At 45.3% G+C, this 25,000-nt stretch overlaps 1 protein-coding gene across 1 annotated transcript in view; it reads right to left on the reverse strand.

Moving 5' to 3' along the window:
- Nucleotides 1-20: 20 nt before the first annotated feature.
- The window catches only part of LOC311247972 (ATPase family gene 2 protein homolog A-like), a gene marked incomplete at both ends in the record, with an annotated part of 69,145 nt that continues 44,165 nt past the window's right edge, over nt 21-25,000 (reverse strand). The window contains 3 exon segments of the mRNA XM_084338943.1: nt 21-141; nt 14,340-14,419; nt 21,416-21,469. Coding sequence (XP_084195069.1) covers nt 21-141; nt 14,340-14,419; nt 21,416-21,469 — 255 coding nt within the window.

Consider the following 25,000-nt stretch of genomic DNA (forward strand, 5'->3'; position numbering starts at 1 on the left):
AGATGTATCATCCGTCTGACCTTATCGATCAGGTCCGGCCTGTTGGTGGCTGCCAGCACCGTGACGTCTCTCAGCTGCTCGATGCCGTCCATCTCCGTGAGCAGCTGGGCCAGGACCCTGTCCCCTGCCCCCCCCGACGACCTGAGAGAGGTCACAGGTCACAGGTCACATGTTAAAACACACCGTCTCTCTGCCCCCCCCCCCCCCCCCCCCCCGACGACCTGAGAGAGGACACAGCAGATCCAGGCAGTGTTCATTTTGTCAACGAAAATAATGACTAAATATGGTCGTCAACGAAGCTTTCTCCCCGACGACAACGAGACGTGACGTCACGTTAATGTAGATCATGTGACACTAACGTGACTAAATTATTTATGCATAATCGTTGACATTACATCTGAGGACACAAAAATGTACTTTACAAAAACCATGACGAATTCTCTCTTAACACTTTGGTTGCCTAAGGTTAAATTCATGATATACCATAGATTGCCAGCGCTATTTGTCTATGGAGAAAGTCCCCTTCTTTGCAGGGCTATAACTTTTTAAATTCTATTGCTACATTGCCATTATTAGGGCCCATTCAAAGTCCTATATGTATTGTTCATTGTGTAGCAACGTTAAACTTTTTCATTCACATATTCATAGTAAAGTATGGTCTAATGTATAAGTATGTTTTCATCTCTTTCTGCAGCTTTCTCCAGAACGTGATATATAGCCCCAAATGCATTATATTGATGATGAAATACAGTTTGATGGCAATCAGCGCGATATAAAAAATTCCAACTAGACGTACTTCTAGAAGTTACTACACGTCATCTGATGTTGACCGGATGGGCGAGGGGGCGTTTATAATTCCGTGGGCAGCGTTATACCAATCATCTAATGTGGGTCAAATGTTGATAATAGCAGTTAGTATCGAAGAGGGTAACGTTACACGCTGAAACTCACCCCAGTCTCCGCGCGCCGTTGGGCGATCATCGTCGAGTTGAAATCTTATCATTATGGGATATATTTTTACCCAGTCCATCTCCAGCTTGTATAATGGTATATACGTCCAAATCATGTTGTTTATCGAGTTATTGCCAATCGATCACTGTGTAGTGTGACGAGCCAGAGTCCCATGACCCATAGCGAGTGCCCGGAAGTACTACGGTCGTCATGACAACCTCTATTCAACATCCTGTTTGGCGATTGCGCCGATCGGCCACCAGATGGCGCTCCTGAACCGCCAGAGAGCTCAGTGGGTCCTGCTGGTGGATCTCAGGCCAGCGGAGGGACATTATGAATCCGATCGCAGATTTTTAAAATATTGATATAAGGACGCTGTACAGCGTCCCCCGGCAACTTTAGCATGGCCAGCAAAGACGTGAAAAGACGTGTCCCGGCACTCAAAGTGTTAATTTATGTTGACTAAAACAAGATGAGACAAAATAATTATAACTTTTAGAATAATTCACGTTATTATTTCAGCATTTCCCATTTCCGTTTCCGGCTAATCGATAGCCCACTAAAAGCAAAGCCAAGCTACGCGAGGCTAGAAACCGTGTCCCAGGTCTCTGGTGACTACAGCTTATACCAATAACCATGAACGGAATCTGCTACTCTCTCAACACTCCTGCGGCAGCCGAACAGTTCTACCAAAAGAACATAGCATTTAAGATGACAGAGGCTGAGAGGATGGCTAGGCTATATCCCAGACACAGACCTGCTCTCTTTCATCTGTGTACACCCACTACTATCAACATTACACATGGATACAACAAGGACACGACCACGTTCACTTAAAAAGGTATGAAAAGAAAAGAAACAGACGAGTACTAACACTAAGATTGACCCTGCTATAAGTTATGAATCCCTTTAGCGCTTGAAGTGCACTAAAACGTCGTAATGACTTTTTATTTTTCATATAGTGTTGGGTACATGCTCAGTAGAGTTAGAACGCTCCCAGTCTTATGGGCTGTGATGTTTTGTTACCACACTTTATGCACATAGAAGTGCGGTGGCAGGTTCGCTAAGCTAATGTTGTTAGCTGAATGCTCTGATGGGGGCCGCCATTTTAAGTTTTAAGTTTAAAGTGACGTCAGCGATCTACGGTTGTACTCGACGGACAAAAGGGAATGTGTGTGACGTGTGTGAAATTTGTACAGTAGGTCCCAGTGAGAATTGCAATCAGTGTGTACTGTGTATTTATTTACACTATCCTATTATTATATCCTATTATTATTATTATTATTATTATTATTATTATTATTATTATTATTATTATTATTATTATTATTATTATTATTATTATTGTTGGTTAAAAAAAATTAAATAAGCCATTTAAATCAGAATATGTTCCATTCCATGTCTGACTATTTCTGAATCTATTGACCATTTCAAGGAATGTTTGGTTACTATTGGGCTTCTAGCCTTCTACTGAACTTATTGTGAATCAGGTGATAGGGTTTTGGCTAGATTATACTTAAAGAATAAATAGAATTGCATTATTTACAATATAAAAATATAAAACACCCTTTTTTCATTCACGAAAACTAGACAAAAATTGCATCCGTTGTCTGCAACTAAATCTAGACTAAAACTGACCAAACGAAAAATAAATGAAGGTGACTAAATATGATGAAAACGAAAAAGGAGCATTTGACACATGACTAAGACTAAAACTAAAATTAAAATAGCTGCCAAAATTAACACTGTATCCGGGCCGCCTATTGCTTAATGACAAGCTTAGAGTGCTGCTTTTGCTTCCGCGTTTTCCCTGATTGGCTGCGCCATGCCCCGCGGCAGGCGCGGCAACCGCAGAGCGGAGCGGCAGAGCGAGCGGAGCGGCAGAGCGAGCGGAGCGGCAGAGCGAGCGGAGCGGCAGAGCGAGCGGAGCGGCAGAGCGAGCGGAGCGGCAGAGCGAGCGGAGCGGCAGAGCGCGAGCGGAATTAGGTAACCGCCGCAGTAATCAGCCAAGATTTTCATTCGGCGCTTCAGCTCACCTGGCAGAGCAGCGGTCCTGCGGTTCGTTGTTGACGAGTTCGAATCCCATGATTATTTTTTTTTTAACATGATTTTTTTTTTAACGTGTATTCTTTCGCCGGTTAAGGTTAGGCATGGTTAAGGTTAAGGTTAAGGTTAGGCATTGTTTCGGAGTTGGTTAAGGTTAGAACGGTTAAGTTTAGGCGCTGTTAAGGAGCTGGTTAAGGTTAGAGTTTGTCTTAGAGACAGCCTATTTCCGCACTGCCGCTCTCCCGCGGTCACATGGTCAAATTGTCACATTCTTGCACTCTATGCTTGTCATTAAGCAACACGCATCCGGGCCACAGGGTCACACCAGATCACAGCCCCCACGGGCTGCACAACGCAAGAGCCCCCCCATGTTCAACACAGAGCATCCTGTTCAACACAGAGCATCCTGTACAACACAGAGCATCCTGTAGAACACAGAGCATCCTGTAGAACACAGAGCATCCTGTACAACAAGAGCATCCTGTACAACACAGAGCATCCTGTACAACAAGAGCATCCTGTTCAACACAGAGCATCCTGTAGAACACAGAGCATCCTGTAGAACACAGAGCATCCTGTACAACAAGAGCATCCTGTAGAACACAGAGCATCCTGTACAACACAGAGCATCCTGTACAACAAGAGCATCCTGTTCAACACAGAGCATCCTGTAGAACACAGAGCATCCTGTAGAACACAGAGCATCCTGTACAACAAGAGCATCCTGTACAACACAGAGCATCCTGTAGAACACAGAGCATCCTGTACAACACAGAGCATCCTGTACAACACAGAGCATCCTGTAGAACACAGAGCATCCTGTACAACACAGAGCATCCTGTAGAACACAGAGCATCCTGTAGAACACAGAGCATCCTGTACAACAAGAGCATCCTGTACAACACAGAGCATCCTGTAGAACACAGAGCATCCTGTAGAACACAGAGCATCCTGTACAACACAGAGCATCCTGTACAACACAGAGCATCCTGTACAACACAGAGCATCCTGTACAACACAGAGCATCCTGTACAACACAGAGCATCCTGTACAACACAGGAGGAAACATCACAGAAGATCAAAAACACCATATAATCCAAATATGGAGACTTTCCCCAATGAAGATAAGGAACGACTCACTAAAAACCAGCAATAGGGTCAAAAAGAAATGCAGACTATGAGTTAAGGAGAGACGACTAGAGAGGAGCCAGACATACAGACAGAGAGAGAGGAGAGACGACTAGAGAGGAGCCAGACATACAGACAGAGAGAGAGGAGAGACGACTAGAGAGGAGCCAGACATACAGACAGAGAGAGAGGAGAGACGACTAGAGAGGAGCCAGACATACAGACAGAGAGAGAGGAGAGACGACTAGAGAGGAGCCAGACATACAGACAGAGAGAGAGGAGAGACGACTAGAGAGGAGCCAGACATACAGACAGAGAGAGAGGAGAGACGACTAGAGAGGAGCCAGACATACAGACAGAGAGGAGAGACGACTAGAGAGGAGCCAGACATACAGACAGAGAGAGAGGAGAGACGACTAGAGAGGAGCCAGACATACAGACAGAGAGAGAGGAGAGACGACTAGAGAGGAGCCAGACATACAGACAGAGAGGAGAGACGACTAGAGAGGAGCCAGACATACAGACAGAGAGAGAGGAGAGACGACTAGAGAGGAGCCAGACATACAGACAGAGAGAGAGGAGAGACGACTAGAGAGGAGCCAGACATACAGACAGAGAGAGAGGAGAGACGACTAGAGAGGAGCCAGACATACAGACAGAGAGAGAGGAGAGACGACTAGAGAGGAGCCAGACATACAGACAGAGAGAGAGGAGAGACGACTAGAGAGGAGCCAGACATACAGACAGACAGAGAGGAGAGACGACTAGAGAGGAGCCAGACATACAGACAGAGAGGAGAGACGACTAGAGAGGAGCCAGACATACAGACAGAGAGGAGAGACGACTAGAGAGGAGCCAGACATACAGACAGAGAGGAGAGACGACTAGAGAGGAGCCAGACATACAGACAGAGAGAGAGGAGAGACGACTAGAGAGGAGCCAGACATACAGACAGAGAGGAGAGGAGAGACGACTAGAGAGGAGCCAGACATACAGACAGAGAGGAGAGACGACTAGAGAGGAGCCAGACATACAGACAGAGAGGAGAGGAGAGACGACTAGAGAGGAGCCAGACATACAGACAGAGAGAGAGGAGAGACGACTAGAGAGGAGCCAGACATACAGACAGAGAGAGAGGAGAGACGACTAGAGAGGAGCCAGACATACAGACAGAGAGAGAGGAGAGACGACTAGAGAGGAGCCAGACATACAGACAGAGAGGAGAGACGACTAGAGAGGAGCCAGACATACAGACAGAGAGGAGAGACGACTAGAGAGGAGCCAGACATACAGACAGAGAGAGAGGAGAGACGACTAGAGAGGAGCCAGACATACAGACAGAGAGGAGAGACGACTAGAGAGGAGCCAGACATACAGACAGAGAGGAGAGACGACTAGAGAGGAGCCAGACATACAGACAGAGAGAGAGGAGAGACGACTAGAGAGGAGCCAGACATACAGACAGAGAGAGAGGAGAGACGACTAGAGAGGAGCCAGACATACAGACAGAGAGGAGAGACGACTAGAGAGGAGCCAGACATACAGACAGAGAGGAGAGACGACTAGAGAGGAGCCAGACATACAGACAGAGAGAGAGGAGAGACGACTAGAGAGGAGCCAGACATACAGACAGAGAGGAGAGACGACTAGAGAGGAGCCAGACATACAGACAGAGAGGAGAGACGACTAGAGAGGAGCCAGACATACAGACAGAGAGGAGAGACGACTAGAGAGGAGCCAGACATACAGACAGAGAGGAGAGACGACTAGAGAGGAGCCAGACATACAGACAGAGAGAGAGGAGAGACGACTAGAGAGGAGCCAGACATACAGACAGAGAGAGAGGAGAGACGACTAGAGAGGAGCCAGACATACAGACAGAGAGGAGAGACGACTAGAGAGGAGCCAGACATACAGACAGAGAGGAGAGACGACTAGAGAGGAGCCAGACATACAGACAGAGAGGAGAGACGACTAGAGAGGAGCCAGACATACAGACAGAGAGGAGAGGAGAGACGACTAGAGAGGAGCCAGACATACAGACAGAGAGAGAGGAGAGACGACTAGAGAGGAGCCAGACATACAGACAGAGAGAGAGGAGAGACGACTAGAGAGGAGCCAGACATACAGACAGAGAGAGAGGAGAGACGACTAGAGAGGAGCCAGACATACAGACAGAGAGAGAGAGGAGAGACGACTAGAGAGGAGCCAGACATACAGACAGAGAGGAGAGACGACTAGAGAGGAGCCAGACATACAGACAGAGAGGAGAGACGACTAGAGAGGAGCCAGACATACAGACAGAGAGGAGAGGAGAGACGACTAGAGAGGAGCCAGACATACAGACAGAGAGAGAGGAGAGACGACTAGAGAGGAGCCAGACATACAGACAGAGAGAGAGGAGAGACGACTAGAGAGGAGCCAGACATACAGACAGAGAGAGAGGAGAGACAACTAGAGAGGAGCCAGACATACAGACAGAGAGGAGAGACGACTAGAGAGGAGCCAGACATACAGACAGAGAGAGAGGAGAGACGACTAGAGAGGAGCCAGACATACAGACAGAGAGGAGAGACGACTAGAGAGGAGGAGTCAGGGGGAGGAGTCAGGGGGAGGAGGGCAATGTCTCGCCTGTCACAGGAGTCAGGGGGAGGAGTCAGGGAGAGGAGGGCAATGTCTCGCCTGTCACAGGAGTCAGGGGGAGGAGTCAGGGAGATGAGGGGGAGGAGTCAGGGGGAGGAGTCAGGGAGAGGAGGGGGAGGAGGGCAATGTCTCGCCTGTCACAGGAGTCAGGGGGAGGAGTCAGGGAGAGGAGGGGGAGGAGTCAGGGGGAGGAGTGCAATGTCTCGCCTGTCACAGGAGTCAGGGGGAGGAGTCAGGGGGAGGAGGGGGAGGAGTCAGGGGGAGAAGGGGGAGGAGGGCAATGTCTCGCCTGTCACAGGAGTCAGGGGGAGGAGTCAGGGGGAGGAGGGGGAGGAGGGCAATGTCTCGCCTGTCACAGGAGTCAGGGGGAGGAGTCAGGGAGAGGAGGGGGAGGAGTCAGGGGAGGAGTGCAATGTCTCGCCTGTCACAGGAGTCAGGGGGAGGAGTCAGGGGGAGGAGGGGGAGGAGGGCAATGTCTCGCCTGTCACAGGAGTCAGGGGGAGGAGTCAGGGGGAGGAGTGCAATGTCTCGCCTGTCACAGGAGTCAGGGGGAGGAGTCAGGGGGAGGAGTCAGGGGGAGGAGTGCAATGTCTCGCCTGTCACAGGAGTCAGGGGGAGGAGTCAGGGGGAGGAGGGCAATGTCTCGCCTGTCACAGGAGTCAGGGGGAGGAGTCAGGGGGAGGAGGGGCGAAGTCACAAAGGGACTGCGCTGCTTTCTCTGACACTGTGCCTGATGTGCAAACAGCTCCAAACCAAACCTCGCTATTCACAAAGCACTGGCAAAGGGTGACATACCACGCTAACTGCGTTGCCATCATCATTGTGTCTCTGTGCGGCCGTGCTATTTGCGGGTATTATGATTAGGTGATGTGGGCGGAGCATGTGGGGTATTATGATTAGGTGATGTGGGCGGAGCATGTGGGGTATTATGATCAGGTGATGTGGGCGGAGCATGTGGGGTATTATGATTAGGTGATGTGGGCGGAGCATGTGGGGTATTATGATTAGGTGATGTGGGCGGAGCATGTGGGGTATTATGATTAGGTGATATGGAGGAACATGTGTGGTATTATGATCAGGTGATATGGGGGCGGAACATGTGTGGTATTATGATTAGGTGATGTGGGCGGAACATGTGTGGTATTATGATTAGGTGATATGGAACATGTGTGGTATTATGATCAGGTGATGTGGAGGAACATGTGGGGTATTATGATCAGGTGATATGGAACATGTGTGGTATTATGATTAGGTGATGTGGAGGAACATGTGTGGTATTATGATTAGGTGATGTGGGCGGAACATGTGTGGTATTATGATTAGGTGATATGGGAGGAACATGTGTGGTATTATGATTAGGTGATATGGGAGGAACATGTGTGGTATTATGATTAGGTGATATGGGAGGAACATGTGTGGTATTATGATTAGGTGATATGGGAGGAACATGTGGGGTATTATGATCAGGTGATATGGAACATGTGTGGTATTATGATTAGGTGATATGGAACATGTGGGGTATTATGATTAGGTGATGTGGGCGGAACATGTGTGGTATTATGATTAGGTGATATGGAGGAACATGTGGGGTATTATGATTAGGTGATATGGAGGAACATGTGTGGTATTATGATCAGGTGATGTGGGAGGAACATGTGGGGTATTATGATTAGGTGATATGGAGGAACATGTGAGGTATTATGATTAGGTGATGTGGGAGGAACATGTGTGGTATTATGATTAGGTGATGTGGGAGGAACATGTGTGGTATTATGATTAGGTGATATGGAACATGTGGGGTATTATGATTAGGTGATATGGAACATGTGGGGTATTATGATTAGGTGATATGGGCGGAACATGTGTGGTATTATGATTAGGTGATATGGAACATGTGGGGTATTATGATTAGGTGATATGGGGGCGGAACATGTGTGGTATTATGATTAGGTGATATGGGAGGAACATGTGTGGTATTATGATTAGGTGATATGGGAGGAACATGTGTGGTATTATGATCAGGTGATGTGGGAGGAACATGTGGGGTATTATGATTAGGTGATATGGAGGAACATGTGTGGTATTATGATTAGGTGATATGGGAGGAACATGTGAGGTATTATGATTAGGTGATATGGGAGGAACATGTGTGGTATTATGATTAGGTGATATGGGAGGAACATGTGGGGTATTATGATTAGGTGATATGGAGGAACATGTGTGGTATTATGATTAGGTGATATGGAACATGTGGGGTATTATGATTAGGTGATATGGAACATGTGAGGTATTATGATCAGGTGATATGGGAGGAACATGTGTGGTATTATGATTAGGTGATATGGGAGGAACATGTGTGGTATTATGATTAGGTGATATGGGAGGAACATGTGTGGTATTATGATTAGGTGATATGGAGGAACATGTGTGGTATTATGATTAGGTGATATGGAGGAACATGTGTGGTATTATGATTAGGTGATATGGAGGAACATGTGTGGTATTATGATTAGGTGATGTGGGAGGAACATGTGTGGTATTATGATTAGGTGATATGGGAGGAACATGTGTGGTATTATGATTAGGTGATATGGGAGGAACATGTGTGGTATTATGATTAGGTGATATGGGAGGAACATGTGGGGTATTATGATTAGGTGATGTGGGAGGAACATGTGTGGTATTATGATTAGGTGATATGGGAGGAACATGTGTGGTATTATGATTAGGTGATATGGGAGGAACATGTGGGGTATTATGATTAGGTGATATGGAACATGTGGGGTATTATGATTAGGTGATATGGGAGGAACATGTGAGGTATTATGATCAGGTGATATGGAGGAACATGTGTGGTATTATGATCAGGTGATATGGGAGGAACATGTGTGGTATTATGATCAGGTGATATGGGAGGAACATGTGTGGTATTATGATTAGGTGATATGGAGGAACATGTGGGGTATTATGATTAGGTGATATGGAGGAACATGTGGGGTATTATGATTAGGTGATATGGGAGGAACATGTGGGGTATTATGATTAGGTGATATGGGAGGAACATGTGTGGTATTATGATTAGGTGATGTGGGAGGAACATGTGGGGTATTATGATTAGGTGATATGGGAGGAACATGTGTGGTATTATGATTAGGTGATATGGAGGAACATGTGGGGTATTATGATTAGGTGATATGGGAGGAACATGTGGGGTATTATGATTAGGTGATATGGGAGGAACATGTGAGGTATTATGATTAGGTGATATGGAGGAACATGTGTGGTATTATGATTAGGTGATATGGAGGAACATGTGTGGTATTATGATTAGGTGATATGGGAGGAACATGTGTGGTATTATGATTAGGTGATATGGAGGAACATGTGGGGTATTATGATTAGGTGATATGGGAGGAACATGTGTGGTATTATGATTAGGTGATATGGAGGAACATGTGTGGTATTATGATTAGGTGATATGGGAGGAACATGTGTGGTATTATGATTAGGTGATATGGAGGAACATGTGTGGTATTATGATTAGGTGATATGGGAGGAACATGTGTGGTATTATGATTAGGTGATATGGAGGAACATGTGGGGTATTATGATTAGGTGATATGGGAGGAACATGTGTGGTATTATGATTAGGTGATGTGGGAGGAACATGTGTGGTATTATGATTAGGTGATATGGAGGAACATGTGTGGTATTATGATTAGGTGATGTGGGAGGAACATGTGTGGTATTATGATTAGGTGATGTGGGAGGAACATGTGAGGTATTATGATGAGGTGATATGGGAGGAACATGTGTGGTATTATGATTAGGTGATGTGGGAGGAACATGTGTGGTATTATGATTAGGTGATGTGGGAGGAACATGTGTGGTATTATGATTAGGTGATATGGGGGCGGAACATGTGGGGTATTATGATTAGGTGATATGGGAGGAACATGTGTGGTATTATGATTAGGTGATATGGGCGGAACATGTGGGGTATTATGATTAGGTGATATGGGGGCGGAACATGTGGGGTATTATGATTAGGTGATATGGGAGGAACATGTGTGGTATTATGATTAGGTGATGTGGGAGGAACATGTGTGGTATTATGATTAGGTGATATGGGAGGAACATGTGTGGTATTATGATCAGGTGATATGGAGGAACATGTGTGGTATTATGATTAGGTGATATGGGAGGAACATGTGTGGTATTATGATTAGGTGATATGGAGGAACATGTGTGGTATTATGATTAGGTGATATGGAGGAACATGTGTGGTATTATGATTAGGTGATGTGGGAGGAACATGTGTGGTATTATGATTAGGTGATATGGAGGAACATGTGTGGTATTATGATTAGGTGATATGGGAGGAACATGTGTGGTATTATGATTAGGTGATATGGAGGAACATGTGTGGTATTATGATTAGGTGATATGGAGGAACATGTGTGGTATTATGATCAGGTGATGTGGGAGGAACATGTGGGGTATTATGATTAGGTGATATGGAGGAACATGTGAGGTATTATGATCAGGTGATATGGGAGGAACATGTGAGGTATTATGATCAGGTGATATGGGAGGAACATGTGTGGTATTATGATCAGGTGATATGGGAGGAACATGTGTGGTATTATGATTAGGTGATGTGGGAGGAACATGTGGGGTATTATGATCAGGTGATATGGGAGGAACATGTGGGGTATTATGATTAGGTGATGTGGGAGGAACATGTGGGGTATTATGATTAGGTGATATGGGAGGAACATGTGTGGTATTATGATTAGGTGATATGGGAGGAACATGTGTGGTATTATGATTAGGTGATGTGGGAGGAACATGTGTGGTATTATGATTAGGTGATATGGGGGCGGAACATGTGGGGTATTATGATTAGGTGATATGGGAGGAACATGTGAGGTATTATGATTAGGTGATATGGGAGGAACATGTGTGGTATTATGATTAGGTGATATGGGAGGAACATGTGAGGTATTATGATTAGGTGATGTGGAACATGTGTGGTATTATGATCAGGTGATATGGAACATGTGTGGTATTATGATCAGGTGATGTGGGCGGAACATGTGTGGTATTATGATCAGGTGATATGGAGGAACATGTGTGGTATTATGATTAGGTGATATGGGAGGAACATGTGGGGTATTATGATTAGGTGATGTGGAGGAACATGTGTGGTATTATGATTAGGTGATATGGGAGGAACATGTGTGGTATTATGATTAGGTGATATGGAGGAACATGTGTGGTATTATGATTAGGTGATATGGAGGAACATGTGTGGTATTATGATTAGGTGATGTGGGAGGAACATGTGGGGTATTATGATTAGGTGATATGGAGGAACATGTGTGGTATTATGATTAGGTGATATGGAGGAACATGTGAGGTATTATGATCAGGTGATATGGGAGGAACATGTGTGGTATTATGATTAGGTGATGTGGGAGGAACATGTGGGGTATTATGATTAGGTGATGTGGAGGAACATGTGTGGTATTATGATTAGGTGATATGGGAGGAACATGTGTGGTATTATGATTAGGTGATATGGAGGAACATGTGTGGTATTATGATTAGGTGATATGGAGGAACATGTGTGGTATTATGATTAGGTGATGTGGGAGGAACATGTGGGGTATTATGATTAGGTGATATGGAGGAACATGTGTGGTATTATGATTAGGTGATATGGAGGAACATGTGTGGTATTATGATCAGGTGATATGGGAGGAACATGTGTGGTATTATGATTAGGTGATGTGGGAGGAACATGTGTGGTATTATGATTAGGTGATGTGGGAGGAACATGTGGGGTATTATGATTAGGTGATGTGGGAGGAACATGTGGGGTATTATGATTAGGTGATATGGGAGGAACATGTGTGGTATTATGATTAGGTGATATGGGAGGAACATGTGTGGTATTATGATTAGGTGATGTGGAGGAACATGTGTGGTATTATGATTAGGTGATATGGAGGAACATGTGTGGTATTATGATTAGGTGATATGGGAGGAACATGTGTGGTATTATGATCAGGTGATATGGGAGGAACATGTGTGGTATTATGATCAGGTGATATGGAACATGTGTGGTATTATGATCAGGTGATATGGAACATGTGTGGTATTATGATTAGGTGATGTGGGAGGAGCATGTGGGGTATTATGATCAGGTGATATGGGAGGAACATGTGTGGTATTATGATCAGGTGATATGGAACATGTGTGGTATTATGATTAGGTGATATGGAACATGTGTGGTATTATGATTAGGTGATGTGGGAGGAGCATGTGGGGTATTATGATTAGGTGATATGGAACATGTGGGGTATTATGATTAGGTGATGTGGGAGGAGCATGTGGGGTATTATGATTAGGTGATGTGGGAGGAGCATGTGGGGTATTATGATTAGGTGATGTGGGGGAACATGTGGGGTATTATGATTAGGTGATATGGGAGGAACATGTGTGGTATTATGATTAGGTGATATGGGGGAACATGTGTGGTATTATGATTAGGTGATGTGGGGGAACATGTGTGGTATTATGATTAGGTGATGTGGGAGGAACATGTGTGGTATTATGATTAGGTGATATGGGAGGAACATGTGGGGTATTATGATCAGGTGATGTGGGAGGAACATGTGGGGTATTATGATTAGGTGATATGGAGGAACATGTGGGGTATTATGATTAGGTGATATGGGAGGAACATGTGTGGTATTATGATTAGGTGATATGGAGGAACATGTGTGGTATTATGATCAGGTGATATGGAGGAACATGTGTGGTATTATGATCAGGTGATATGGGAGGAACATGTGAGGTATTATGATCAGGTGATGTGGGAGGAACATGTGGGGTATTATGATCAGGTGATGTGGGAGGAACATGTGGGGTATTATGATTAGGTGATGTGGGAGGAACATGTGTGGTATTATGATTAGGTGATATGGGAGGAACATGTGCCCCTTTCTATGCAAATGAGCCTCGTTGCAAAAACACTCCAGGTCAGATCGGCACTAATTGCCACGCGCAGTTGAAGTGACACTAAATTCACGAGATTTGGTGGCAACTAAGTGCATTTATAAGACCTGAAGTCTGTGCCTGGTCACGCATGATTTATTATCCCTTCTTATTCAACATGACTTGCTTAATATTAACCTTTTCACTGCCACACGACAGAAGGTTAGCCCTTTACTATCACACAACCGACGGTCGCCGTCGGTTGTGTGATAGTAAAGGGTTAACCTTCTGTCGTGTGGCAGTGAAAGGGTTAACCTTCTGTGTATTGTCGCGGTGAAAGGGTTAACCATTTTGGTAGTGCGGCAGTGAAAGGGTCAAGAGAAAATACATAATAAAATGCCCTAAAGCTGTTGTTCTCTCTCCAAGTTCCAGTGTTTCGGGGGGAAACTCACAATGCATCGAAGGTCAGCGTGACTAAAAAACAAACAAGTCACAAATCATTCGTGGGAAACACAGACGACTTTTGTTTTACTTGTAGACGTGACCTGTTTGACAGCACAGCCTACCTTCCTCTCTCTCCAGCCAGAGCATCGATCTCATCGAAGAAGACGATGGAGGGAGCGACCGCCCGGGCCTTCCTGAACACCTGCAAGTGTGCAAGCAGGACATAATCACGACACCTGCAAGCGTGCAAGCAGGACATAATCACAACACATGCAAGTGTGCAAGCAGGACATAATCACGACACATGCCAGTGTGCAAGCAGGACATAATCACAACACCTGCAAGTGTGCAAGCAGGACATAATCACGACACATGCAAGTGTGCAAGCAGGACATAATCACAACACCTGCAAGCGTGCAAGCAGGACATAATCACAACACATGCAAGTGTGCAAGCAGGACATAATCACAACACCTGCAAGTGTGCAAGCAGGACATAATCACGACACATGCAAGTGTGCAAGCAGGACATAATCACGACACATGCAAGTGTGCAAGCAGGACATAATCACAACACCTGCAAGCGTGCAAGCAGGACATAATCACAACACATAGTGTCCGAGGTATATGAACCAAAGGGCTATGTACACCGAGTGTGGGTAGTAGGGTTAGTAGCTTCTGTCTGGTTGTGTAGGTACTGAGGGTAGTAGGGTTAGTAGCTTCTGTCTGGTTGTGTAGGTACTGAGGGTAGTAGGGTTAGTAGCTTCTGTCTGAGTGTGTAGGTACTGAGGGTAGTAGGGTTAGTAGCTTCTGTCTGAGTGTGTAGGTACTGAGGGTAGTAGTGTTAGTAGCTTCTGTCTGGTTGTGTAGGTACTGAGGGTAGTAGTGTTAGTAGCTTCTGTCTGGTTGTGTAGGTACTGAGGGTAGTAGGGTTAGTAGCTTCTGTCTGAGTGTGTAGGTACTGAGGGTAGTAGTGTTAGTAGCTTCTGTCTGGTTGTGTAGGTACTGAGGGTAGTAGGGTTAGTAGCTTCTGTCTGGTTGTGTAGATACTGAGGGTAGTAGTGTTAGTAGCTTCTGTCTGGGTGTGTAGGTACTGAGGGTAGTAAGGTTAGTAGCTTCTGTCTGGTTGTGTAGGTACTGAGGGTAGTAGTGTTAGTAGCTTCTGTCTGAGTGTGTAGGTACTGAGCGTAGTAGAGTTAGTAGCTTCTGTCTGGTTGTGTAGGTACTGAGGGTAGTAGAGTTAGTAGCTTCTGTCTGGTTGTGTAGGTACTGAGGGTAGTAGTGTTAGTAGCTTCTGTCTGGTTGTGTAGGTACTGAGGGTAGTAGTGTTAGTAGCTTCTGTCTGGTTGTGTAGTTACTGAGGGTAGTAGGGTTAGTAGCTTCTGTCTGGTTGTGTAGGTACTGAGGGTAGCAGGGTTAGTAGCTTCTGTCTGGTTGTGTAGGTACTGAGGGTAGTAGGGTTAGTAGCTTCTGTCTGGTTGTGTAGGTACTGAGGGTAGTAGGGTTAGTAGCTTCTGTCTGGTTGTGTAGGTACTGAGGGTAGTAGTGTCAGTAGCTTCTGTCTGATTGTGTAGGTACTGAGGGTAGTAGGGTTAGTAGCTTCTGTCTGGTTGTGTAGGTACTGATGGTAGTAGGGTTAGTAGCTTCTGTCTGGTTGTGTAGGTACTGAGGGTAGCAGGGTTAGTAGCTTCTGTCTGGTTGTGTAGGTACTGAGGGTAGTAGGGTTAGTAGCTTCTGTCTGGTTGTGTAGGTACTGAGGGTAGTAGGGTTAGTAGCTTCTGTCTGGTTGTGTAGGTACTGAGGGTAGCAGGGTTAGTAGCTTCTGTCTGGTTGTGTAGGTACTGAGGGTAGTAGGGTTAGTAGCTTCTGTCTGGTTGTGTAGGTACTGAGGGTAGTAGGGTTAGTAGCTTCTGTCTGGTTGTGTACTGAGGGTAGTAGGGTTAGTAGCTTCTGTCTGATTGTGTAGGTACTGAGGGTAGTAGGGTTAGTAGCTTCTGTCTGGTTGTGTAGGTACTGATGGTAGTAGGGTTAGTAGCTTCTGTCTGGTTGTGTAGGTACTGAGGGTAGTAGGGTTAGTAGCTTCTGTCTGGTTGTGTAGATACTGAGGGTAGTAGAGTTAGTAGCTTCTGTCTGGTTGTGTAGGTACTGAGGGTAGTAGGGTTAGTAGCTTCTGTCTGGTTGTGTAGGTACTGAGGGTAGTAGGGTTAGTAGCTTCTGTCTGGTTGTGTAGGTACTGAGGGTAGTAGGGTTAGTAGCTTCTGTCTGGTTGTGTAGGTACTGAGGGTAGCAGGGTTAGTAGCTTCTGTCTGTAGGTACTGAGGGTAGTAGTGTTAGTAGCTTCTGTCTGGTTGTGTAGGTACTGAGGTTAGTAGAGTTAGTAGCTTCTGTCTGGTTGTGTAGGTACTGAGGGTAGTAGTGTTAGTAGCTTCTGTCTGGTTGTGTAGGTACTGAGGGTAGTAGTGTTAGTAGCTTCTGTCTGAGTGTGTAGGTACTGAGGGTAGTAGGGTTAGTAGCTTCTGTCTGGTTGTGTAGTTACTGAGGGTAGTAGGGTTAGTAGCTTCTGTCTGATTGTGTAGGTACTGAGGGTAGTAGAGTTAGTAGCTTCTGTCTGGTTGTGTAGGTACTGAGGGTAGTAGGGTTAGTAGCTTCTGTCTGATTGTGTAGGTACTGAGGGTAGTAGGGTTAGTAGCTTCTGTCTGGTTGTGTAGGTACTGAGGGTAGTAGGGTTAGTAGCTTCTGTCTGTAGGTACTGAGGGTAGTAAGGTTAGTAGCTTCTGTCTGGTTGTGTACTGAGGGTAGTAGGGTTAGTAGCTTCTGTCTGATTGTGTAGTTACTGAGGGTAGTAGTGTTAATAGCTTCTGTCTGGTTGTGTACTGAGGGTAGTAAGGTTAGTAGCTTCTGTCTGGTTGTGTACTGAGGGTAGCAGGGTTAGTAGCTTCTGTCTGAGTGTGTAGGTACTGAGGGTAGTAGTGTTAGTAGCTTCTGTCTGGTTGTGTAGGTACTGAGGGTAGTAGGGTTAGTAGCTTCTGTCTGGTTGTGTAGATACTGAGGGTAGTAGAGGTAGTAGCTTCTGTCTGGTTGTGTAGGTACTGAGGTTAGTAGAGTTAGTAGCTTCTGTCTGATTGTGTAGGTACTGAGGGTAGTAGTGTTAGTAGCTTCTGTCTGGGTGTGTAGGTACTGAGGGTAGTAGGGTTAGTAGCTTCTGTCTGGTTGTGTAGGTACTGAGGGTAGTAGGGTTAGTAGCTTCTGTCTGGTTGTGTAGGTACTGAGGGTAGTAGAGTTAGTAGCGTCTGTCTGGTTGTGTAGATACTGAGGGTAGTAGGGTTAGTAGCTTCTGTCTGAGTGTGTAGGTACTGATGGTAGTAGTGTTAGTAGCTTCTGTCTGGTTGTGTAGATACTGAGGGTAGTAGGGTTAGTAGCTTCTGTCTGGTTGTGTAGGTACTGAGGGTAGTAGTGTTAGTAGCTTCTGTCTGAGTGTGTAGGTACTGAGGGTAGTAGGGTTAGTAGCTTCTGTCTGGTTGTGTAGTACTGAGGGTAGTAGGGTTAGTAGCTTCTGTCTGGTTGTGTAGGTACTGAGGGTAGTAGGGTTAGTAGCTTCTGTCTGGTTGTGTAGGTACTGAGGGTAGTAGGGTTAGTAGCTTCTGTCTGGTTGTGTAGGTACTGAGGGTAGTAGGGTTAGTAGCTTCTGTCTGGTTGTGTAGGTACTAAGGGTAGCAGGGTTAGTAGCTTCTGTCTGGTTGTGTAGGTACTGAGGGTAGTAGTGTCAGTAGCTTCTGTCTGATTGTGTAGGTACTGAGGGTAGTAGGGTTAGTAGCTTCTGTCTGGTTGTGTAGGTACTGAGGGTAGTAGGGTTAGTAGCTTCTGTCTGGTTGTGTACTGAGGGTAGTAGGGTTAGTAGCTTCTGTCTGATTGTGTAGGTACTGAGGGTAGTAGGGTTAGTAGCTTCTGTCTGGTTGTGTAGGTACTGAGGGTAGTAGGGTTAGTAGCTTCTGTCTGATTGTGTAGGTACTGATGGTAGTAGTGTTAGTAGCTTCTGTCTGGTTGTGTAGGTACTGAGGGTAGTAGTGTTAGTAGCTTCTGTCTGGTTGTGTAGGTACTGAGGGTAGTAGTGTTAGTAGCTTCTGTCTGGTTGTGTAGGTACTGAGGGTAGTAGTGTTGGTAGCTTCTGTCTGGTTGTGTAGATACTGAGGGTAGTAGAGTTAGTAGCTTCTGTCTGGTTGTGTAGGTACTGAGGGTAGTAGGGTTAGTAGCTTCTGTCTGGTTGTGTAGGTACTGAGGGTAGTAGTGTTAGTAGCTTCTGTCTGGTTGTGTAGGTACTGAGGGTAGTAGTGTTAGTAGCTTCTGTCTGGTTGTGTAGGTACTGAGGGTAGTAGGGTTAGTAGCTTCTGTCTGGTTGTGTAGGTACTGAGGGTAGTAGGGTTAGTAGCTTCTGTCTGGTTGTGTAGGTACTGAGGGTAGTAGTGTTAGTAGCTTCTGTCTGGTTGTGTAGGTACTGAGGGTAGTAGGGTTAGTAGCTTCTGTCTGGTTGTGTAGGTACTGAGGGTAGTAGTGTTAGTAGCTTCTGTCTGGTTGTGTAGGTACTGAGGGTAGTAGGGTTAGTAGCTTCTGTCTGAGTGTGTAGGTACTGAGGGTAGTAGGGTTAGTAGCTTCTGTCTGGTTGTGTAGGTACTGAGGGTAGTAGGGTTAGTAGCTTCTGTCTGGTTGTGTAGGTACTGAGGGTAGTAGGGTTAGTAGCTTCTGTCTGGTTGTGTAGGTACTGAGGGTAGTAGTGTTAGTAGCTTCTGTCTGGTTGTGTAGGTACTGAGGGTAGTAGTGTTAGTAGCTTCTGTCTGGTTGTGTAGGTACTGATGGTAGTAGTGTTGGTAGCTTCTGTCTGGTTGTGTAGATACTGAGGGTAGTAGAGTTAGTAGCTTCTGTCTGGTTGTGTAGGTACTGAGGGTAGTAGGGTTAGTAGCTTCTGTCTGGTTGTGTAGGTACTGAGGGTAGTAGTGTTAGTAGCTTCTGTCTGGTTGTGTAGGTACTGAGGGTAGTAGTGTTAGTAGCTTCTGTCTGGTTGTGTAGGTACTGAGGGTAGTAGGGTTAGTAGCTTCTGTCTGGTTGTGTAGGTACTGAGGGTAGTAGGGTTAGTAGCTTCTGTCTGGTTGTGTAGGTACTGAGGGTAGTAGTGTTAGTAGCTTCTGTCTGGTTGTGTAGGTACTGAGGGTAGTAGGGTTAGTAGCTTCTGTCTGGTTGTGTAGGTACTGAGGGTAGTAGTGTTAGTAGCTTCTGTCTGGTTGTGTAGGTACTGAGGGTAGTAGGGTTAGTAGCTTCTGTCTGAGTGTGTAGGTACTGAGGGTAGTAGTGTTAGTAGCTTCTGTCTGGTTGTGTAGGTACTGAGGTTAGTAGAGTTAGTAGCTTCTGTCTGGTTGTGTAGGTACTGAGGGTAGTAGTGTTAGTAGCTTCTGTCTGGTTGTGTAGGTACTGAGGGTAGTAGTGTTAGTAGCTTCTGTCTGAGTGTGTAGGTACTGAGGGTAGTAGTGTTAGTAGCTTCTGTCTGGTTGTGTAGGTACTGAGGGTAGTAGGGTTAGTAGCTTCTGTCTGGTTGTGTAGGTACTGAGGGTAGTAGGGTTAGTAGCTTCTGTCTGGTTGTGTAGGTACTGAGGGTAGTAGGGTTAGTAGCTTCTGTCTGGTTGTGTAGGTACTGAGGGTAGTAGGGTTAGTAGCTTCTGTCTGTAGGTACTGAGGGTAGTAAGGTTAGTAGCTTCTGTCTGGTTGTGTACTGAGGGTAGTAGGGTTAGTAGCTTCTGTCTGATTGTGTAGTTACTGAGGGTAGTAGTGTTAGTAGCTTCTGTCTGGTTGTGTACTGAGGGTAGTAAGGTTAGTAGCTTCTGTCTGGTTGTGTACTGAGGGTAGTAGTGTTAGTAGATTCTGTCTGATTGTGTAGGTACTGAGGGTAGCAGGGTTAGTAGCTTCTGTCTGAGTGTGTAGGTACTGAGGGTAGTAGTGTTAGTAGCTTCTGTCTGGTTGTGTAGGTACTGAGGGTAGTAGGGTTAGTAGCTTCTGTCTGGTTGTGTAGATACTGAGGGTAGTAGAGTTAGTAGCTTCTGTCTGGTTGTGTAGGTACTGAGGTTAGTAGAGTTAGTAGCTTCTGTCTGATTGTGTAGGTACTGAGGGTAGTAGTGTTAGTAGCTTCTGTCTGGGTGTGTAGGTACTGAGGGTAGTAGGGTTAGTAGCTTCTGTCTGGTTGTGTAGGTACTGAGGGTAGTAGGGTTAGTAGCTTCTGTCTGGTTGTGTAGGTACTGAGGGTAGTAGAGTTAGTAGCGTCTGTCTGGTTGTGTAGGTACTGAGGGTAGTAGTGTTAGTAGCTTCTGTCTGATTGTGTAGGTACTGAGGGTAGTAGGGTTAGTAGCTTCTGTCTGATTGTGTAGGTACTGAGGGTAGTAGGGTTAGTAGCTTCTGTCTGGTTGTGTAGGTACTGAGGGTAGTAGTGTTAGTAGCTTCTGTCTGGTTGTGTAGATACTGAGGGTAGTAGAGTTAGTAGCTTCTGTCTGGTTGTGTAGGTACTGAGGGTAGTAGTGTTAGTAGCTTCTGTCTGGTTGTGTAGGTACTGAGGGTAGTAGGGTTAGTAGCTTCTGTCTGATTGTGTAGGTACTGAGGGTAGTAGGGTTAGTAGCGTCTGTCTGGTTGTGTAGGTACTGATGGTAGGTATACAAATTGTATGTCCATATGTAATATGTACTTTCTAGAATGACATTCATAGCAGCTGTCTCTCTAAACATCTGTATTGGTGTCGCTCTCTAAACATCTGTATTGATGTCGCTCTCTAAACATCTGTATTGGGGATGTCCGATATTGGCATTAAAATGTAAAATAATACATTTATTTAACCTTTATTTATCCAGGCAAGCAAGTAAGAACAAATTCTTATTTTATTTATTGTCAAAAGTATGCATGATGTGTTAATTCCACAACAAGAGATATGTAATGTTAATTACCTGAAATTATTCAGTTTTTGGGGAGGGAAACCACGCATATATCGGTATCGGTTGATATCGGTATCAGAAATTAAGAGTTGGACAATATCGGTATATCGGATATCGGTAAAAAAGCCAATATCGAACATCCCTAATCTGTATGGATGATGGCCATTACACCCATGGTGACCACGCCTACATGCCACTGGTAACTGTTGGGGGAGGTTCAATGTGTAATGTACTTACTTCTCTGACGGCTCTTTCCGATTCGCCAACAAACTTGCTCAATAACTCTGGACCCTGGAAGAATAGAAGTTGCATATTAATGATATCCATTTATTTAACGTGCATCGCTCACAATGTAAATGTTGCTAATCATTCTACTTGGTATGACTGCATGCCGGCACACTGGACGATACTGCAGCCTCTCTGTACACCACACCGCTGGAACAGTACGTACAGTATGGAACAGTACGTACAGTATGGAACAGTACGTACAGTATGGAACAGTACGCACAGTATGGAACAGTACGTACAGTATGGAACAGTACGCACAGTATGGAACAGTACGTACAGTATGGAACAGTACGTACAGTATGGAACAGTACGCACAGTATGGAACAGTACGTACAGTATGGAACAGTACGCACAGTATGGAACAGTACGTACAGTATGGAACAGTACGTACAGTATGGAACAGTACGCACAGTATGGAACAGTACGTACAGTATGGAACAGTACGTACAGTATGGAACAGTACGCACAGTATGGAACAGTACGTACAGTATGGAACAGTACGCACAGTATGGAACAGTACGTACAGTATGGAACAGTACGTACAGTATGGAACAGTACGTACAGTATGGAACAGTACGCACAGTATGGAACAGTACGTACAGTATGGAACAGTACGTACAGTATGGAACAGTACACACAGTATGGAACAGTACGTACAGTATGGAACAGTATGTACAGTATGGAACAGTACGTACAGTATGGAACAGTACGTACAGAGCCAGTGTTACAGGGTTAGTGTTAGGGTTCTAACCCTCTCTGTACACCAACACTGCTGGAGGGTTGATCATCAGGACTCGTGACTCCACTTGGACCTGAACACTGATGACTCGTGACTCCACTTGGACCTGAGCACTGATGACTCGTGACTCCACTTGGACCTGAACACTGATGACTCGTGACTCCACTTGGACCTGAGCACTGATGACTCGTGACTCCACTTGGACCTGAACACTGATGACTCGTGACTCCACTTGGACCTGAACACTGATGACTCGTGACTCCACTTGGACCTGAACACTGATGACTCGTGACTCCACTTGGACCTGAACACTGATGACTCGTGACTCCACTTGGACCTGAGCACTGATGACTCGTGACTCCACTTGGACCTGAGCACTGATGACTCGTGACTCCACTTGGACCTGAGCACTGATGACTCGTGACTCCACTTGGACCTGAGCACTGATGACTCGTGACTCCACTTGGACCTGAGCACTGATGACTCGTGACTCCACTTGGACCTGAGCACTGATGACTCGTGACTCCACTTGGACCTGAACACTGATGACTCGTGACTCCACTTGGACCTGAACACTGATGACTCGTGACTCCACTTGGACCTGAGCACTGATGACTCGTGACTCCACTTGGACCTGAACACTGATGACTCGTGACTCCACTTGGACCTGAGCACTGATGACTCGTGACTCCACTTGGACCTGAACACTGATGACTCGTGACTCCACTTGGACCTGAACACTGATGACTCGTGACTCGAGCATTGACTGCATTCGGACTCGGAAGGTGCAGAGGATTTAATTGATATTGTTGTTTATTTTTTATTTTGTTTGTAATAGGCAGGGCTCTACGCTAACCTTTTTCCCAAGGAGCACATGTGCTCCTAATTGAAAAAATCTAGGAGCACACAAAGAAATTTAGGAGCACAGTGAAAATATTTCAAGTAACAGAGTTTATTTTATTTTTTTCAAAAATAAATGTATATTTGTACTGTGCGTGCATGTGTGTAAATTAGCTCTTGCTACAACCCTGCATGTTTACATTTTGTATTTTGTACTTGATGTTCATTAACATGTGCTGTCCCTATCAAATAAACTATCAAATCAAACTACTGCTACAAAAGTAACAGTCACTTAACTTTAGCTTTTGCCCCTTTTATGTGTTGCTCTTCTAGAAAAATAATCCTTTCAGGGTTGCCTATTGAAATACTGTACACCTCCAGTACAGAAACATTGTTTATGAGTTTGCGTGTCAGGTAGACCATTGATTGACAGTCGAGTCTGCCAATTACATCACACCGCTTGCACTCCGGCCGTCCGGCGCTGCAGCTGGACCCTATTGCCCACCTCTGCTGTTCATAACGCTAGCCAAGTTAGTATACACACAGATACACAGTGGGCCAGTGACTTTGGTGTAGGGGTGTAACAATGCATCGATCCTAAGGGGGAAATTCAACTGCATCGGTTTGAAAATGTTAGAAGATTATCGCAATTTTTATGTGTACACGTCATGTTATTGTCATGTCCGTTACAGCCAACACACTGACATACGCTACTAACGTTATGATTAACACTTTGGCTGCCTAAGGTTAAATTCATGATATACCATAGATTGCCAGCTCTATTTGTCTATGGAGAAAGTCCCCTTCTTTGCAGGGCTATAACTTTTTAAATTCTATTGCTACATTGCCATTATTAGGGCCCATTCAAAGTCCTATATGTATTGTTCATTGTGTAGCAACGTTAAACTTTTTCATTCACATATTCATAGTAAAGTATGGTCTAATGTATAAGTATGTTTTCATCTCTTTCTGCAGCTTTCTCCAGAACGTGATATATAGCCCCAAATGCATTATATTGATGATGAAATACAGTTTGATGGCAATCAGCGCGATATAAAAAATTCCAACTAGACGTACTTCTAGAAGTTACTACACGTCATCTGATGTTGACCGGATGGGCGAGGGGGCGTTTATAATTCCGTGGGCAGCGTTATACCAATCATCTAATGTGGGTCAAATGTTGATAATAGCAGTTAGTATCGAAGACGGTAACGTTACACGCTGAAACTCACCCCAGTCTCCGCGCGCCGTTGGGCGATCATCGTAGAGTAGAAGTCTTATCATTATGGGATATATTTTTACCCGGTCCATCTCCAGCTTGTATAATGGTATATACGTCCAAATCATGTTGTTTATCGAGTTATTGCCAATCGATCACTGTGTAGCGTGACGAGCCAGAGTCCCATGACCTATAGCGAGCGCCCGGAAGTACTACGGACGTCTAGGACAACCTCTATGGCACATCCTGTTTGGCGATTGCGCCGATCGGCCACCAGATGACGCTCCTGAACCGCCAGAGAGCTCAGTGGGTCCTGCTGGTGGATCTCAGGCCAGCGGAGGGGACATATGAATCCGATCGCAGATTTTTGAAATATTGATATAAGGACGCTGTACAGCGTCCTCCGGCAACTTGAGCATGGCCCGCAATGACGTCAAAAGACGTTTCATGGCAGTCAAAGTGTTAACAAAGCAAGGCATTTATTTCCCATGAAACCAGTCACTTCACTCTACTGTGATTGGACCATTGGCTTGAGTGCAATGTGGGACTTGTAGTTTTTTAACGATTCTCAGTGGAGAAATAAAAAGTACGACTGTGGCTGTAATCTGCACTCGCACACCGTGCGCGTAATAGATTTTTGAGGTTCGCACACAAATATTTTTAGGGGCATATGCGAGCAATATGGTCGCACTGTAGAGCCCTGAATAGGTCCTAATCATTTGGCATAAGATATTGA

The sequence above is a fragment of the Notolepis coatsorum genome (assembly GCF_963971535.1).
Source record: "Notolepis coatsorum genome assembly, contig: SCAFFOLD_1037, whole genome shotgun sequence".
In the NCBI taxonomy this organism is placed as follows: domain Eukaryota; kingdom Metazoa; phylum Chordata; class Actinopteri; order Aulopiformes; family Paralepididae; genus Notolepis; species Notolepis coatsorum.